This window comes from Loxodonta africana, chromosome 9 (assembly GCF_030014295.1).
Source record: "Loxodonta africana isolate mLoxAfr1 chromosome 9, mLoxAfr1.hap2, whole genome shotgun sequence".
Taxonomy (NCBI): domain Eukaryota; kingdom Metazoa; phylum Chordata; class Mammalia; order Proboscidea; family Elephantidae; genus Loxodonta; species Loxodonta africana.
Genome location: NC_087350.1, coordinates 38,175,152 through 38,190,753, shown reverse-complemented (window position 1 = coordinate 38,190,753; position 15,602 = coordinate 38,175,152). Strand labels below are relative to the sequence as shown.

Genomic DNA, 15,602 nt, shown 5'->3' with positions numbered 1-15,602 from the left:
AAATATATATTTTACTATATAGATGAGTCAGCATTTAATATGGGAGGTGTGTGCTTCCTTGTTTTCTTTTTCTCAATTGCGTGTTATACGGAAATCAACTTAACCACAAACCAATACCAAGATCCATTTCATAATAAATGTTTATTATCTTTAGAATCTTAAACAGGCAGTAAAGAAGAGGCCTACAATCTTTTTTAATCTGCAGTAAAAGCAAACAAACAAAATAAACCCATTGCCATCAAGTCAATTCTGACTCATAGCGACCCTATAAGGGCAGAGTAGAACTGCCCCGTAGGGTTTCCAAGGAGTGCCTGGTGGATTTGAACTGCCAACCTTTTGGTTAACAGCCAAACTCTTAACCACTAAGATACCATCTTTTACACAAGGATTTAGCATAATTCAAAGTACGCAAAAATACAGAGCCAGAAGCTATGTGCAATAAAACTACATTAACCAAAATGTCCTGCAGGAAGAAAGCAGGATTTACTAAAACTTGGCTTCTCTCATTTATCTAATCTGTGCGTTATAGAGTGTTGAATGCCTCTGTCAGCAGAAGTTTCTCAGGGAAAAAATAGCAGACATACAGAAATCATGTTTGATTTAATTTTGAGATGATAGTATAATCCAAAGACAGAAGATGGTATAACAGAACATGTCATTCCCTCAGCTGCAGATTCCTGCCAGGTAACCACCCCAGCAGAATATTAGGTCTCAAAGAGCTCTTTAAAGTTCTGCTGAATAAAAGAAGGAAAAGAGAAGACAGGCTATTCTATAATGTTTAGTGCACCAGACTAGAAAAGGTTCAACTTTACAGCTTGGCCACTCAAATGATAATTATGACAATAGCAAATTTGAGAGTATCACAATTAAAAGAAAAAGAAAGTCTCGTTTTGTGAAGAAAATTCTGTGTATGTAGCAATTTGAATAATCATAAAAGTAACCACATTTGAAACATTTCAATTCATCTTAATTCATTTCTAATTTATAATCTAAACACTATGGCTCTTATTCTAGACTGTAGCATTCAGGGATGAAAGGTCTAGGTGTTACTCAAGTTTGTGTGACTAGACTGGTTATATCCAGATGGAAAGCAAAAATTAAAAAATAATTATTGAAGCATCATTAATAGGCACTGGCACTAAATTGTCACCCTCGGTTGGATTATACAATAGGTAAAACTCTGTTGGAACTCTGATCTGCCTTAGGAGATTTGTCCTTAGTTTGTACAACAGACTTTTCCACATCTTTAAGTTTTGTTTCACTTTGCACAGTTCATTTTTAAGTGCATCTCTTTCTTCTCGCATTTTTACTATGAGTGTCAAGGAGAAACCACATGGCAATATTAAGATTTTGCTTAGAAATGTCATCAGCCAGATATTCAAGTTCATCACTTACAAGTTCTACCTTCAACCAAATATTTGAGCTCATTTCAAACAAGTTCATTTCCACTCCATAAAAGCATCACCCACCTCCATTATCCAGGCACATGTTCATCATTTTCTTTTTTTTTTTTTTTTTTAAATTTTTATTAAGCTTCAAGTGAACATTTACCATTCCAATCAGTCTGTCACATGTAGGTTTACATACATCTTACTCCCTTCTCCCACTTGCTCTCCCCCTATTGAGTCAGCCCTTACAGTCTCTCGTTTCGTGCCAATTTTACCTTCTTCCATCTCTCTCTATCTTCCCATCCCCCCTCCAGTCATGAGTTGCCAACACACTCTCCCGTGTCCACCTGATTTAATTAGCTCGCTCTTCATCAGTATCTCTCTCCCCCCTACTGACCAGTCCTTTTCATGCCTGATGATTTGTCTTCGGGGTTGGTTCCTGTCCTGTGCCATCAGAAGTTCTGGGGAGCATTGTCTCTGGGATTCCTCTAGTCGCAATCATACCATTAGGTGTGGTCTTTTAATGAGAATTTGGGGTCTGTATCCCATTGGTCTCCTGCTCCCTCAGGAGTTGTCTCTTGTGCTCCCTGACAGGGCAGACATCGATTGTGGCCGGGCACCAACTTGTTCTTCTGGTCTCAGGATATTGTAGGTCTCTGGTTCAAGTGGCCCTTTCTGTCTCTTGGGTTCTTAGTTGTCGTGTGACCTTGGTGTTCTTCCTTTGCCTTTGCTCCCGGTGGGTTGAGACCAATTAATGTATTTTAGATGGCTGCTTGTTGGCATTTAGGACCCCAGGTGCCACAATTCAAAGTGGGATGCAGAGTGTTTTCATAATAGAATTGTTTTGCCCATTGATTTAGAAGTCCTCTCAAACCAAGTTCCCCAGACCCCAGCCCCTGCTTCGCTATCCTTTGAAGCTTTCATTTTATCTCGGAAACCTCTTTACTTTTAATCCTGTCCAATTAGGCTGACCTTCCTTGTTTTGAGTGTTGTCTTTCCCTTCACCCAAAGCAGTTCCCATCTACAGATTGATCAATAAAAAGCCCTCTCCCTCCCTCCCTCCCTCCCTCCCCCCTTTGTAACCACAAAAGTATGTGTTCTTTTCCGTTTTTTCTATTCCTCAAGATCTTATAATAGTGGTCTTATACAATATTTGTCCTTTTGCAACTGACTCATTTCGCTCAGCATAATGCCTTCCAGATTCCTCCATGTTATGAAATGTTTCAGAGATTCGTCACTGTTCTTTATCGATGCGTAGTATTCCATTGTGTGAATATACCACAATTTATTTACCCACTCGTCCGTTGATGGACATCTTGGTTGCTTCCAGCTTTTTGCTATTGTAAACAGAGCTGCAATAAACATGGGTGTGCATATATCTGTTTGTGTGGAGGGTCTTGTATTTTTAGGGTATATTCCGAGGAGTGGGATTTCTGGTTTGTATGGTAGTTCTATTTCTAACTGTTTAAGATAACGCCAGATGGATTTCCACAGTGGTTGTACCATTTTACAATCCCACCAGCAGTGTATGAGAGTTCCAGTCTCTCCGCAGCCTCTCCAACATTTATTATTTTGTGATTTTTGAATTAATGCCAGTCTAGTTGGTGTCAGATGGAATCTCATCGTAGTTTTAATTTGCATTTCTCTAATGACTAATGATCGAGAGCATTTTCTCATGTATCTGTTGGCTGCCTGAATATCTTCTTTAGTGAAATGTGTGTTCATATCCTTTGCCCACTTCTTGATTGGGTTGTTTGTCTTTTTGTGGTTGAGTTTTGACAGAATCATGTAGATTTTAGAGATCAGGCGCTGGTCTGAGATGTCATAGCTGAATATTCTTTCCCAGTCTGTAGGTGGTCTTTTTACTCTTTTGGTGAAGTCTTTAGATGAGCATAGGTGTTTGATTTTTAGGAGCTCCCAGTTATCGGGTTTCTCTTCATCATTTTTGGTAATGTTTTGTATTCTGTTTATGCCCTGTATTAGGGCTCCTAGGGTAGATCCTATTTTTTCTTCCAAGATTTTTATCGTTTTAGTCTTTATGTTTAGGTCTTTGATCCACTTGGAGTTAGTTTTTGTGCATGGTGTGAGGTATGGGTCCTGTTTCATTCTTTTGCAAATGGATATCCAGGTATGCCAGCACCATTTGTTAAAAAGACTATTATTTCCCCAATTGACTGACACTGGTCCTTTGTCAAATATCAGCTGCTCATACGTGGATGGATTTATATCTGGATTCTCAATTCTGTTCCATTGGTCTATGTGCCTGTTGTTGTACCAGTACCAGGCTGTTTTGACTACTGTAGCTATATAATAGGTTCTGAAATCAGGTAGGGTGAGGCCTCCCACTTTCTTCTTCTTTTTCAGTAATGTTTTGCTTATCCGGGGATTCTTTCCTTTCCATATGAAATTAGTGATTTGTTTCTCTATTCCCTTAAAGTATGACATTGGTATTTGGATTGGAAGTGCGTTGTATGTATAAATGGCTTTTGGTAGAACAGACATTTTTACTATGTTGAGTCTTCCTATCCATGAGCAGGGTATGTTTTTCCATTTAAGCGTGTCCTTTTGAATTTCTTGTAGCAGAGTTTTATAGTTTTCTTTGTATAGGTCTTTTACTTCCTTGGTAAGATTTATTCCTAAGTATTTTATCTTCTTGGGGGCTACTGTGAATGGTATTGATTTGGTTATTTCCTCTTCGGTGTTCTTTTTGTTGATGTAGAGGAATCCAAGTGATTTTTGTATGTTTATTTTATATCCTGAGACTCTTCCAAACTCTTCTATTAGTTTCAGTAGTTTTCTGGAGGATTTCTTAGGGTTTTCCATGTATACGATCATGTCATCTGCAAATAGTGATAGCTTTACTTCCTCCTTACCAATCTGAATACCCTTTATTTCTTTGTCTAGCCTAATTGCCCTGGCTAGGACTTCAAGTACGATGTTGTATAAGAGCGGTGATAAAGGGCATCCTTGTCTGGTTCCCGTTCTCAAGGGAAATGCTTTCAGGTTCTCTCCATTTAGAGTGATATTGGCCGTTGGCTTTGCATATATGCCCTTTATTATGTTGAGGAATTTTCCTTCAATTCCTATTTTGGTGAGAGTTTTTATCATAAATGGGTGTTGGACTTTGTCAAATGCCTTTTCTGCATCAATTGATAAGATCATGTGGTTTTTGTCTTTTGTTTTATTTATGTGATGGATTACATTAATGGTTTTTCTGATATTAAACCAGCCTTGCATACCTGGTATAAATCCCACTTGATCAGGGTGAATTATTTTTTTGATGTGTTGTTGGATTCTATTGGCTAGAATTTTATTAAGGATTTTTGCATCTATGTTCATGAGGGATATAGGTCTAAAATTTTCTTTTTTTGTAATGTCTTTACCTGGTTTTGGTATCAGGGAGATGGTGGCTTCATAGAATGAGTTGGGTAGTATTCCGTCTTTTTCTATACTTTGAAATACCTTCAATAGTAATGGTGTTAAGTCTTCTCTGAAGGTTTGGTAGAACTCTGCTGTGAAGCCATCTGGGCCAGGACTTTTTTTTGTTGGGAGTTTTTTGATTACCATTTCAATCTCTTTTTTTGTTATGGGTCTATTTAGTTGTTCTACTTCTGTATGTGTTAGTTTAGGTAAGTAGTGTTGTTCCAAGAATTTATCCATTTCTTCTAGGTTTTCAAATTTGTTAGAGTACAATTTTATGTAGTAATCTGATATGATTCTTTTGATTTCATTTGGTTCTGTTGTGATGTGGTCCTTCTCGTTTCTTATTCGGGTTATTTGTTTCCTTTCCTGTTTTTCTTTAGTCAGTCTAGCCAATGGTTTATCAATTTTGTTAATTTTTTCAAAGAACCAGCTTTTGGCTTTGTTAATTCTTTCAATTGTTTTTCTGTTCTCTAATTCATTTAGTTCAGCTCTAATTTTTATTATTTGTTTTCTTCGGGTGCCTGATGGATTCTTTTGTTGCTCACTTTCTATTTGCTCAAGTTGTCGGGACAGTTCTCTGATTTTGTCTCTTTCTTCTTTTTGTATGTGTGCATTTATCGATATAAATTGGCCTCTGAGCACTGCTTTTGCTGTGTCCCAGAGGTTTTGATAGGAAGTATTTTCATTCTCGTTGCTTTCTAAGAATTTCCTTATTCCCTCCTTGATGTCTTCTATAACCCAGTCTTTTTTCAGGAGGGTATTGTTCATTTTCCAAGTATTTGATTTCTTTTCCCTAGTTTTTCTGTTATTGATTTCTAGCTTCATTGCCTTGTGGTCTGAGAAGATGCTTTGTAATATTTCGATGTTTTGGATTCTGCAAAGATTTGTTTTATGCCCTAATATGTGGTCTATTCTAGAGAATGTTCCATGTGCGCTAGAAAAAAAAGTATATTTTGCAGCAGTTGGGTGGAGAGTTCTGTATAAGTCAATGAGGTCAAGTTGGTTGATTGTTGTAAGTAGGTCTTCCGTGTCTCTATTGAGCTTCTTACTGGATGTCCTGTCCTTCTCCGAAAGTGGTGTGTTGAAGTCTCCTACTATATATGTGGAGGTGTCTATCTCACTTTTCAATTCTGTTAAAATTTGATTTATGTATCTTGCAGCCCTGTCATTAGGTGCGTAAATATTTAATATGGTTATGTCTTCCTGATCAATTGTCCCTTTTATCATTATATAGTGTCCTTCTTTATCCTTTGTGGCGGATTTAAGTCTAAAGTCTATTTTGTCAGAAATTAATATTGCTACTCCTCTTCTTTTTTGCTTATTGTTTGCTTGATATACTTTTTTCCATCCTTTGAGTTTTAGTTTGTTTGTGTCTCTAAGTCTAAGGTGTGTCTCTTGTAGGCAGCATATAGTTGGATCGTGTTTTTTTATCCAGTCCGTGACTCTCTGTCTCTTTATTGGTGCATTTAGTCCATTTACATTCAGCGTAATTATAGATAAGTAAGTTTTTAGTGCTGTCATTTTGATGCCTTTTTATGTGTGTTGTTGGCCATTTCATTTTTCCACATGCTTTTTTGTGCTGAGACGTTTTTCTTAGTAGCTTGTGAGATCCTCATTTTCATAATGTTTAACTTTGTGTTTATTGAGTCGTTACGTTTTTCTTGGCTTTTTTCTTGAGTTATGGAATTGATATTCCTTTTTGTGGTTACCTTTTTATTTACCCCTATTTTTCTAAGTAAAACCCTAACTTGTATCCTTCTACTTCGCCTTGTATCACTCTCCATCTGGCAGTTCAATGCCTCCTATATTTAGTCCCTCTTTTTGATTATTTTGATCGTTTAGCTATTGATTTCCATGATTTCCTGTTGTGTGTATTATTTTGTTTATTTATTTATTTTTTAGAATTAGTCTTAATTTGTTTGTTTTTGTGCTTTCTCTGTTTGAGTTGCGTTGATATCAGGACGTTCTGTTTTGTGACCTTGTATTGTGCTGGTACCTGATATTATTGGTCATCAGGCCAAACAATCTCCTTTAGCATTTCTTGCAGTCTTGGTTTAGTTTTTGCAAATTCTCTAAACTTGTGTTTATCTGTAAATATCTTAATTTCTCCTTCATATTTCAGAGAGAGTTTTGCTGGATATATGATCCTTGGTTGGCAGTTTTTCTCGTTTAGTGCTCTGTATATGTCGTCCCATTCCCTTCTTGCCTGCATAGTTTCTGCTGAGTAGTCTGAACTTATTCTTATTGATTCTCCCTTGAAGGAAACCTTTCTTTTCTCCCTGGCTGCTTTTAAAATTTTCTGTTTGTCTTTGGTTTTGGCAAGTTTGATGATGATATGTCTTGGTGTTTTTCTTTTTGGATCAATCTTAAATGGGGTTCGATGAGCATCTTGGATAGATATCCTTTCTTCTTTCATGATGTCAGGGAAGTTTTGTGTCAGGAGTTCTTCAACTATTTTCTCTGTGTTTTCTGTCCCCCCTCCCTGTTCTGGGACTCCAATCACTCGCAAGTTATCCTTCTTGATAGAGTCCCACATGATTCTTAGGGTTTCTTCATTTTTTTTTAATTCTTTTATCTGATTTTTTTCCAGCTATGTTGGTGTTGTTTCCCTGGTCCTCCAGAAGTCCCAGTCTACATTCTAATTGCTCGAGTCTGCTCCTCTGACTTTCTATTGCGTTGTCAAATTCTGTAATTTTATTGTTAATCTTTTGGATTTCTACATGCTGTCTCTCTATGGATTCTTGCAACTTGTTAATTTTTCCACTATGTTCTTGAATAATCTTTTTGAGTTCTTCAACAGTTTTATCAGTGTGTTCCTTGGCTTTTTCTGCATTTATCCTAATTTCATTCGTGATATCTTTAAGCATTTTGTAAATTAGTTTTTTATATTCTGTATCTGATAATTCCAGGATTGTATCTTCATTTGGGAAAGATTTTGATTCTTTTGTTTGGGGGATTGGAGAAGCTGTCATGGTCTGTTTCTTTATGTGGTTTGATATGGACTGCTGTCTCCGAGCCATCACTGGGAAACTAGATTTTCCAAGTAGTCAGCTAAAAAAAAATGCAGTCAGATCCCTATCTGAATTCTCTCTCTGGCTCCGGGTATTCGGATGTTAATGGGGTCGCCTGGGGAGGGTGGGGGAGGGATCTGAGAGCTAGGAGTGTAGCACCACAGAATATAGAGCTGAACACCACGTTCACGCTCCGCCCCCGTTTGCCAAAATCCGGGCTGGACGGGTCCCTGGCTAGGACACTGCTTTCCTTGCTCGGAAACCAGTCCCTTCCTCCTGGGGACTTCCTCCGGTGCGCGGCACCGCACGTGGGCACTGGGTGGGCGTTTCCCGCACGAACGGGTGGGCCCGCCCCCAGGGTCTATTCAGGCGATTATAATTAGATCCCGTGGTCACGCCCCGCCTGTGCACGCGCCCAAATCCCAGCGGGATGACTTCTGGGTTGAGACGCTGCTTTCCCTGTTCGGGAACCAGTCACTTCCTCCCCGGGACTTCTCCTTCCGGAGCGCCACACCTCTCGCGCGAACTGGGTTGGCGTCACCTGCACGGCCAGGTGGGCCCGCCCCCTGGGTCAATTCAGGGCAATAAAAATGGACTCCGTGCTCACGCCCCGCTCGTGCGCGCGCCCAAGCCCCAGCAGGACGGAACCCCGTCTGGGACGCTACTTGCTGCGCTTCGGGACCAATCAGTTCCTCCGCACGGCCAGGTGGGCCCGCCCCCTGGGTCAATTCAGGGCGATAAAAATGGACTCCGCGCTCACGCCCCGCCCGCGCGCGCCCAAGCCCCAGCAGGGCGGCACTCTGTCTGGGATGCTACTTTCTGCGCTTTGGGACCAATCAGTTCCTCCGCACGGCCAGGTGGGCCCGCCCCCTGGGTCAATTCAGGGCAATAAAAATGGACTCCGCGCTCACGGCCCGCTCGTGCGCGCGCCCAAGCCCCAGCAGGGCGGCACTTTGTCTGGGATGCTACTTTCTGCGCTTTGGGACCAATCAGTTCCTCCCGGGGACTTCTCCTTCCAGTGTGCCGCACCTCTCGCGCAAACTGGGAGGGCGTCACTCGCACGACCAGGTGTTCCCGCCCTCTGGGTCAATTCAGGGTAATAAAAATGGACCCCGCGCTCATGCCCCGCCCGCGCGCGCGCGCGTGCCCAGATCGCAGCGGAATGGCTCCCCGTCTGGGATGCTGCTTTCCCTGTTTTGAGACCAGACACCTCCGGGGATTTCTCCCTCTGGTGTGCCGTGCCACACGCGCGGACTGGGTGCGCGTCCTCCCGCACGAACGCGTGGGCCCCGCCCTGGGATCACTCCAGGGAAACACAGCTGACCCCCCCCCCGCGCGCGCCCCGTCGGCTTCTCGCCTAACTCCCGGCGGACAGCAGGGCACCCCAGCTGGGACGCTGTTCTCCCCCCTCTCAGATCAGTCACTGCCTCCCGGGTGTTTCTCCCTCCGGCTGCGCCCCTACGCCGCCCGCGCCAACCTGCTAGGCTTCCTCCCGGGATGGGTTCGGGGGGGAAGGGGTGGGCCCCCTTTCTGTGCCGTCTGCCCCCCTGGGCTCTGCCCCAGATCGAGCTCCGAAGGTCACCTGCCTGGTGCGCTGGCTCCTAGTTCTGAAAACAGTCGCTGTCTGCCCGTATTTGTTCGTCCTCCGTCTCTAAGTCTGTGCTTGTTGTTCAGAGTTCATAGATTGTTATGTATGTGATCGATTCCCTTGTTTTTCCGAGTCTTTGTTGCAAGAGGGATCCGCGGGAGCGTCCACCTAGTCCGCCATCTTGGCCCCCCTCCCATCATTTTCTTTTAAAGCCTCACCAGAAGCACATGTAATGTTCACATTTCTAGCAACAGTCTGTTACTAGCACCATGTGTATTCTCTAAGATGATAGAGACTTTCTCTGTCACTTCCTTCTGAGCCCTCACCAGAATTGCCTTTGATGTCCATAATTCTACCAACAGACTCTCAAAGGCAGTCTAGGCTTTTAATAAAAAAGGTATCTTAAAACTATTCTAGCCTCTACCCATTACCCAATTCCAAAACCACTTCCACATTTTTGGCATCTGTTAGAGCAGCACCCCACTTCTGGTACCAAATTGTCTCAGTTAGCTAGTGCTACTAAAACAGAAATACCACAAGTGGACAGCTTTAAAAGACAGAAATTTATTCTTTCACAGTTTAGGAGCCTAGTAGTCCAAATTCAGGACACCAACTCTAGGGGAAGGCTTTCTCCCTGTCTCAGCTCTGGGAGAAAGTTCTTGTCTGCTTTCAACATCTGTGGGCTCAGCATTCCTTGGAAATCTCCATGGATCTTGGCTTCAATCTTCCTCTGGGTCTATAGGTTCTCAGTGGAGGGACCCCAGGTCCAGAGGACATGCTCCACTCTCAGCTCTTCTTTCTCAGTGGTAATGATGTTCCACACCTCTCACTCATTTCTCACTGGGCAGCTAACTGAAAGGTAGGTGGTTTAAACACACCAGCAGCTCTGTGGGAGAAAGTCTGCTTCTGTCCTATAGGGTTGCTATGAGTTGGAATCAACTCAATGGCAAGAGGTTAAGATAAAAGATGTGATTCAAGCAAGGGCATGACTTAAGTAAGGGTGTGATTTGAGTCGGAAACCCTGGTGGTGCAGTGATTAAGTGCTACGGCTGCTAACCAAAAGGTCAGCCGTTCGAATCCACCAGGCGCTCCTTGGAAACTCTATGGGGCAGTTCTGCTCTGTCTTATAGGGTCACTATGAGTCAGAATCACTTGACGGCAATGGGTTACAGGTAATTTGAGTATACCCTCTTGTAAGGCTGTGACTCAAAATATACCCCACACTTATCCTGCCTCACTAACATATAGAGGCTAGGATTTATAACACATCAGAAAATGGGGGATAATTATATCAGATGACAAAATGGAGGACAACCACACGATACTGGGAATCATGGCCTAGCCAAGTTGACACATATTTGGGGGACACAATTCAATCTATAACAGTTGGTTTTCTGGAGCACACTCATAATATGATAGGAGGACCACTATGGTTTAGAAACCAGAATCCAATTACTATTTCTGCCTGGATCTTGCAACAAGACCTTAAGCTAGTTATTTTAACTATTTTTTTTTATTTCTTGTCTTTTTAAATGAGGTTAGACAAGATAAGGTGACTTATTTATTCCATACCCAAATTTCTGTTAAAGGAAAAGCCAAACCCATTGCCATCAAGTTGATTCTGACTCAAAGCGACTCTATAGGACAGAGTAGAAATGGTTTCCAAGGTTGTAGTCTTTACAGAAGCAGACTGCCACACCTTTTTCCAGTGGAGCAGCTGATGGGTTGCAACTACTGATCTTTCAGTTAGCAACCAGCGCTTTTACCACTGTGCTACCAGGGCTCCTACCAAAATTCTGTAACACGTAATTATTCAAAATATTGGCAATAGATATATTCACAAGGAGCCATGGTGGTGCAATGATTAAAGCACTTAGCTGCTAACAGAATAGTTCGTGGTTGGAACCCATCAGGTGCTCCAGGGAAGAAAGATGTGGCACTCTGCTTCAGTAAAGATTACAGCCTTGGAAACCCTATGGGGTGGTTCTACTCTGTGTTGTAGGTTCACTATGAGTTGGAATTGACTTGACGGATAACGAGTTTGGTCTTGAGTATATATTTTCATATATATCCTTTAATCTAGAAATTTTCTGGAAGTTGAGATTTGACATTTGATCTGTTTTTCAGACACTAGAGTCAATGAATGCTGGAAAAGTATTTGCCAATTCGTATCTGATGGATTTAGGAGGCTGCATAAAAACACTACGCTACTGTGCAGGCTGGGCTGACAAGATCCAGGGTCGAACAATACCAATTGGTGAGTAGCTTTGAGAAACCACCAGGGATGGGGTAGGGCAGAGGAAATCACTACAGAGATGAATAATTCCAAACTCTTCCTTTTAAAAATGCCATCCAAACAAAGCAAATTTATTTTCTCCTTGACTTTGAGAAAATTCAGTTCTGAACCTGAAAGCTCTGTTAAGATTTATCAAATGGATTTTAAAATTGTTTCAGCATAATTCCACTGTATATTTTAGCAAACACTGAAGTAAGCACATTCTTTTGGCCACAACTAATGATTTAAGACAACTGGCTCTCTAAGGACCCGAACTTTCAAAGGTGGCATCTGAACTTATATATTTGGGTTGTATTCAAAGAGTGACATTTATGACTATCTATAATGTAATTATTGAAGCCTTTTTTCTTGTTTCAGAATGAGTCTGTTATAGTCATCTGTACCTGGTTTAACTCAGTGTAATCAGACCAGGGAATTTCAACAAGCTAATTCACATTGATTTCTATCGAATAGCTTCAAAACAAGATGGCACTGGGTTTATAGCTGACTTAAGAAGTCATGTGAGTGAATGTATACATATGCCTTATTTTAGTGAAGGTATGCTCACACTGAGAAAGAAATGTGAAAAAGCACCAACTTGGAAGACAGTATGGGTGGAGTTTAATCCATATAAACTTATTGACTGTAGGATTACAACCACCTCCAGTCTGGTCCTGATGTGCACTTCCAGACTAATGGGAGCATCTAGTAGGTTTGAAGTGATATCTGGGAAGTTAAAAGGGGAGAGTGAGGCCATGGTGGTCCCAAGGAATTTGGTTATTTCAGTAATTGTTTATTTATCCTTTGACAAATGGGAGGTGCCATTTCAAGTCCAAATAGACCTTGATAAGGAGAGTTCTTGCTGTGATGGCCAGGAGGCATCTGTGGGAACTAGAGCAGAACAGGAAATAAAGCGCAATGTAAAATGCTCAGGTGGACCACATCAAACTCTGAGGCGTGTGACTCAGTCAAGTTCAGGTGGAAAGGAGTATCTTTTTTTCTGGCTTTTTATTTTATTTTTTCATGAATTAGGAGTATTTGCTTCTATTGTTCAATAGGTACAAAAAGAACATTTTAGAACAAGCCACTAGGAAAGGCTGTATATCTCATTGCTTTTAGGGACTTTTTTTTTTTCCTACTATTTTCTAACTTTAGTATTTTCTAAATTCTATTACTTTTTTCTTTTTTTTAAAGCTTGTTACTTGTAGAAGTTATAGCTGTCATAAATACATTTTATCATGGTTCTTCTCTTAACCACACACCTACTTCCTTTCTCTGTAAAACTTTGAGAATAGAATAATATAGAAAGCAGCCCTCTTACTCAGTGAGAAATAGAATCAATTACCTTTCAGATCTGTACGAATAACTTCAAATATAAGAATCCGCACATAGTCAATTCCTATGAGGCAGAGGTCAGATATACCTTCACCTTCCAGCCTTCATTACCAATTCTGACACCACCCGTCCCTCCCACAGCACTCTCTGCCTCTCTTCTGGATTCAATAATCTGTAGCAATGACCACACAGAACTCACAGACCATACTAATGGTTAAGTGGTTTATTAAGGAACAGGGTACAACTCGGAATCAGGATCAACAGGCTAGAACTCAGGGTCAGGGTTAGGAAGCATGTAGGCAAAGTCTCCTTCTTCAGTGCGGGATAGCTCTCTCAGCTCTTCTTGACCTTGCAGGCCTCCTCTTGGTCCTTTCAGAAAGGCTCCTCTCAGCCCCTCGGGACAGGCTTCTCTTGACCCTGCCATTTATCAGTGCTGGCTCTGCCTCTGGGCCCCTTCTGGGCCTGTTGTTGTCTTCAGTGTTACAGCCCATGATCATGTTGCAGCTCCTTTAGAGGTTCCTTGCTTCCTCTCTCTCTGCTTCTTCTCTCTTTTTTCTTCTGCTCCTTCCTGCTACTTCTCTTCCTGCTTCTTTCTGTCTCAAAAACCTCTGTGAGCTTAGCTGCTTATATACTCCTTGTCAATTTCAAGGCATGGCCCCTCTCAGTGGGGGCCACAAACTGGCCAATCCCTTCTTGGTAGGTCACAGACACTTCATTTGCATAGTCAGGCTATAGTCACCACAGTTTCACAACCTATTGACCAAGATCTGTAAGTTGCATACCAATCACAGGGCAGGCTGTGGCCCAGGACCAGACAAAAATGTATCAAACCTGTCTACAGCTTACCCAGGAAATGTCAATCAACCTGTACAAAAGTAACAAACTGTCTGGGGTAGAAACCCAGGGCAAAGGTAACTCCTTAGGGCTGAGGAGAAAAAATCTCTCAAACTCTGTTTCCAAAGAACCAAGGCAAAAGGCTACATAAAGGAACTCATTTCACCACAAGATATTTTCAAGTTTTAAGCATCTTTGCTTTGACCTAACTCAGTCTCACAATTCCAATCATTCCAAATTACAACTTAGGGGCTCAAATTTTCATTTTGTAAGTACTGGGAGATACATATATATATATATATTACTTTTTGCCTACACCTTCCTCTCACATAAGCCTTAAATCATCATTTCATGGATGTCAAATATATTTGTCTAAATATGATTCTGTGTATATTTTATTTTCCAGATGGAAACTTTTTTACTTATACAAGACATGAGCCTATTGGTGTGTGTGGTCAAATCATTCCTGTAAGTTGGTCTCCTGTATAATTTTCAATCTTAATAATAAAATTCTAAGTAGTTGTAAATCTATTCAATTCAGCCATGAAGCTTTCTCCAACACAAATGGATCTTTATGTATTTGCTAAATTCAGAGCAAATTGTAGGATATGTTGAACCTGAGTCTCCCTGTGACTCAATTTTCTGGATATCAACCTGGTTGTCCTGAAACAGTGGTGCCATTAAGCTTGGTGTGACCCAGTGCTGAAACTCCTGGTGTCCACCCCACAGGGACCTCTACCCATACTAGACCATACAGAATCCTTAGTAATGTTTACTATCAATTTTACTCACAGGATAATATGTGATAAACATAGTTTTAGATTGCTTAAATGTAATATTCTTAGATTATATGAATACTAACAACAAAACTGTTGTATACAGTCTACGTTGAATTACAACATTATCAGTTACGTTATTAGTCATTGAGCAAAATCTTTTTTAATTTTTCTCCTTCTTTAATTGCTACTTCTTTCTCAAAAAAGTTATTGGTATAGGTTCACAAATTCTGATTGCTACAATACTGTAGCTAAAACACCAGAGACTTTGACAAAATCAGTGACTAGAAAACCCCGAATAGCAACAGAAACAACAGCGAGGGCTTGTAGTGCTTGCAGACGAAACCACGTGATTCAAAGCAGGGTTGTAACGCGATAATAATGACAGCTCTGACCTGAGTGCGTTAGAAAATTCAAAAGATAAATTAGCATAGAGCTTTAGCCTTGTAGGTATATTGATACATGTAAACTGGGCTTTCGAAAAATGTTTTGTTAGTACAACTACAGGGATATTTTTACAAAAAATAATAAATTTCTGCTGAAGTACAGCAAAAAATTTTACAAACAGTCATTTTGGTGTCACCCCGTCTGACAGTGTCAACCAGTATGGGTCACACTCTCTCGTGACAACACTGTCCAGAAACCTCTCTGTATCTTGATATATCCCTGGAGTGTGTTTCAATATTACAGCATCGACAAACCGTAACCTTTTACTCTATGGGTTTTTTTGAAAAGCAAGTCGTATTGCATATTCTTTGTAAGATCCATGCTTTACATGCATGTGGCAAAATGGCCATCGCCAGCCCATCTGTCTCAGGACACCATTTTAGGGAAATGTCCTAGGCCCTACTACTCTCCAACACATTTTATCTCCATGTTGGGACTTCACATCATGGAGAATAGTAGCAATCAGATTGTTCAAACCCTAAAAGAATCTCATTTTTCAATTTAAAATTCAGGAAAAAGTGCCAG

At 41.0% G+C, this 15,602-nt stretch overlaps 1 protein-coding gene across 1 annotated transcript in view; it reads left to right on the top strand.

The window, feature by feature from the left end:
- Positions 1-15,602, top strand: part of LOC100662829 (aldehyde dehydrogenase 1A1-like) — a 67,397-nt gene that overhangs the window by 25,708 nt on the left and 26,087 nt on the right. Inside the window, exons 4-5 of the mRNA XM_010587510.2 lie at positions 11,538-11,667; positions 14,261-14,322. Coding sequence (XP_010585812.1) covers positions 11,538-11,667; positions 14,261-14,322 — 192 coding nt within the window. The remainder of the gene's footprint in view (positions 1-11,537; positions 11,668-14,260; positions 14,323-15,602) is intronic.